The sequence below is a fragment of the Octodon degus genome, unplaced genomic scaffold (assembly GCF_000260255.1).
Source record: "Octodon degus isolate 3935 unplaced genomic scaffold, OctDeg1.0 scaffold00006, whole genome shotgun sequence".
Classification (NCBI taxonomy): domain Eukaryota; kingdom Metazoa; phylum Chordata; class Mammalia; order Rodentia; family Octodontidae; genus Octodon; species Octodon degus.
Window position 1 is genome coordinate 20,218,579 of NW_004524582.1, and position 1,948 is coordinate 20,220,526.

The 1,948-nt window shown below is 47.6% G+C and overlaps 1 protein-coding gene across 1 annotated transcript in view; it reads left to right on the plus strand.

The window, feature by feature from the left end:
• Positions 1-1,889, plus strand: part of Qdpr (quinoid dihydropteridine reductase) — a 24,094-nt gene extending 22,205 nt beyond the window's left edge. Inside the window, exon 7 of the mRNA XM_004624547.2 lies at positions 1,203-1,889. Within this exon, the coding sequence (XP_004624604.1) occupies positions 1,203-1,308 (106 nt within the window). The 3' untranslated portion in view covers positions 1,309-1,889. The remainder of the gene's footprint in view (positions 1-1,202) is intronic.
• The last annotated feature ends 59 nt before the right edge of the window (positions 1,890-1,948 follow it).

The following is a 1,948-nucleotide window of genomic DNA, read 5'->3' on the forward strand; positions in this document are numbered from 1 at the left end:
CGCTGGGAAGTCCCAGCAGTGCTTTCATTTTCAAGTCACGCACTTCTCTTGGTTTGTGCGGCCGCAGAGAGGGGCTCAAGTGAGTGAGAGCTGACCCACAGACAGAAGTTACAGATCGGCACTGCAGAATATCCCCCAAGTGCCTGAGAGTGCTCCAGGCAGCGGTCTGAATTGCCAGAGACGGGTGCTATGCCCAGATATATAGCTTTTAAAAATCACCTCGTTAGCTGATGCTTGTGCCCTTTCAGTTTTATCTTTCCTCAAGAGGATTTTCCAGCAGTTCGAGCAGGTGGTGTTGCTGCTATCCACAAGAATTCCTATTGTGTGCTCCTTACTACTGTACTCAGCTAATTTTATCCTACTAATCCTTTTTATATTTCTTTTTCCATTGCTTGGCACAGCCTTGGGTGCCCCATAAACATGTGTTTAAAAATAAATTTTCTCTTTCTCTCTTTTAAATGTCTGAGAAGTTAGAATGTACATTTGGCTCTCTGTAGGTTCTCCGTATGCCTGGATTCAGCCAACCTTGACTGAAAGTCATTGGAAAAAAAGTGCTTCTGTTCCGGCTGTGTACATGCTTGTCTTTACGCCTCAAGCAGCACAGTTGAGCTGCGGTTTGTGTAGCACGTACATCATAGTAGGTGTTATCTACAGGCTGGAGCTGGCTTGAAGTACATGGGAAGGTGTGCCTGGTTAACGTGCAAGCACTACATCACTTTATATCAGGGACGGGAGCACCCTTGGATGTTAGTGTCCTGGGGTCCTGTTACCCAGCCCCTGCACTCACTGAGGGACATCTCTGTTGTGTATCCGTGTCCTAGAATATGTGACATCTTTTTTTAAGCACTTAAAATCATACCACGATGTTAACAAAGGATGCTGCCCAGATACAGAAACGGAAAGTGAGAGTTGAATGGGGGAACATTGAAAAAGGAGAGTAATAATGATCAAGGTGTGATGTGCACCAATTCCTCAAGATGAGTGGAATCGTTACATACACCCATATGTCCCTCAAGAAAGTTAATACCACATCAACTCTGCCACTCAGAATTCAGAATGGTAAGGTACTTCAGGAACTCCTTGGGGACTTGGTTCTGTACCCAGTGCCATTGTCACAGCTGCCTCATCCTTCCTGTGGGCACTGTCATGAAAGTATCCAGACTTTTGCTTTGAAAAGGTAAAGCATGTCTTCTTTGTTTCAGAACCTTCCATGACTGGATCACAGGGAAAAACCGACCCAGCTCAGGAAGCCTGATCCAGGTGGTAACCACAGAAGGAAGGACGGAGCTTACCCCTGCGTATTTCTAAGCTTCTTCGCTGTGCCCAGGAAGAGCTTCCAGAGGAGCCACTAACCTGTCTCCGTATGCCCGCGCCCAGCCCTGTGTGTCCTGTTGTCCTGTCTGTGGTTCAAGGTGGCAAGTCCGGTTTCTGCTCACCTTCTGTGCGTCTGTTTTGGACATCATAATAATGTGTTTAGAGGAGCTGGCAGGTGCGACAGGAGGTGGCATTCGCACGGACAGACAGCCGAGGAGGTCTCCGAGTGACCCATCCACATTGGTGCCGGGTTGGATTGCTCTTGAGACTCATCTGCCCCTGACAGCGCCATCATCTTCATGAGCGTGGTGACATGTTGCTATTTGGGGCCTTTTGAGGGCCAGGTTACCCTTGAATGTCACATTTGTGTTGTAGATATAGTTTTAGTGGCCTTGAATTAAACTGCCTTAAAACTGTCTTTGTGGTGTGAGCAAAACATCCTGTAGACCCTGTCCAGGTGTTGTGTTTTGTGTGCAGTTGCCAACTGCCCCTGGTCAGGTGCTCTGTGCATGAGAGAACTGCTTGGGAGTCTCCGGAGTGGTTTTTTCTCATCCAAATAAATGTACTTCGCTCAACGTGTTGTCTTTAGCCAAACCCGGCCTTGCATGCAGCGGTTACAGATGTGTGATGGAAT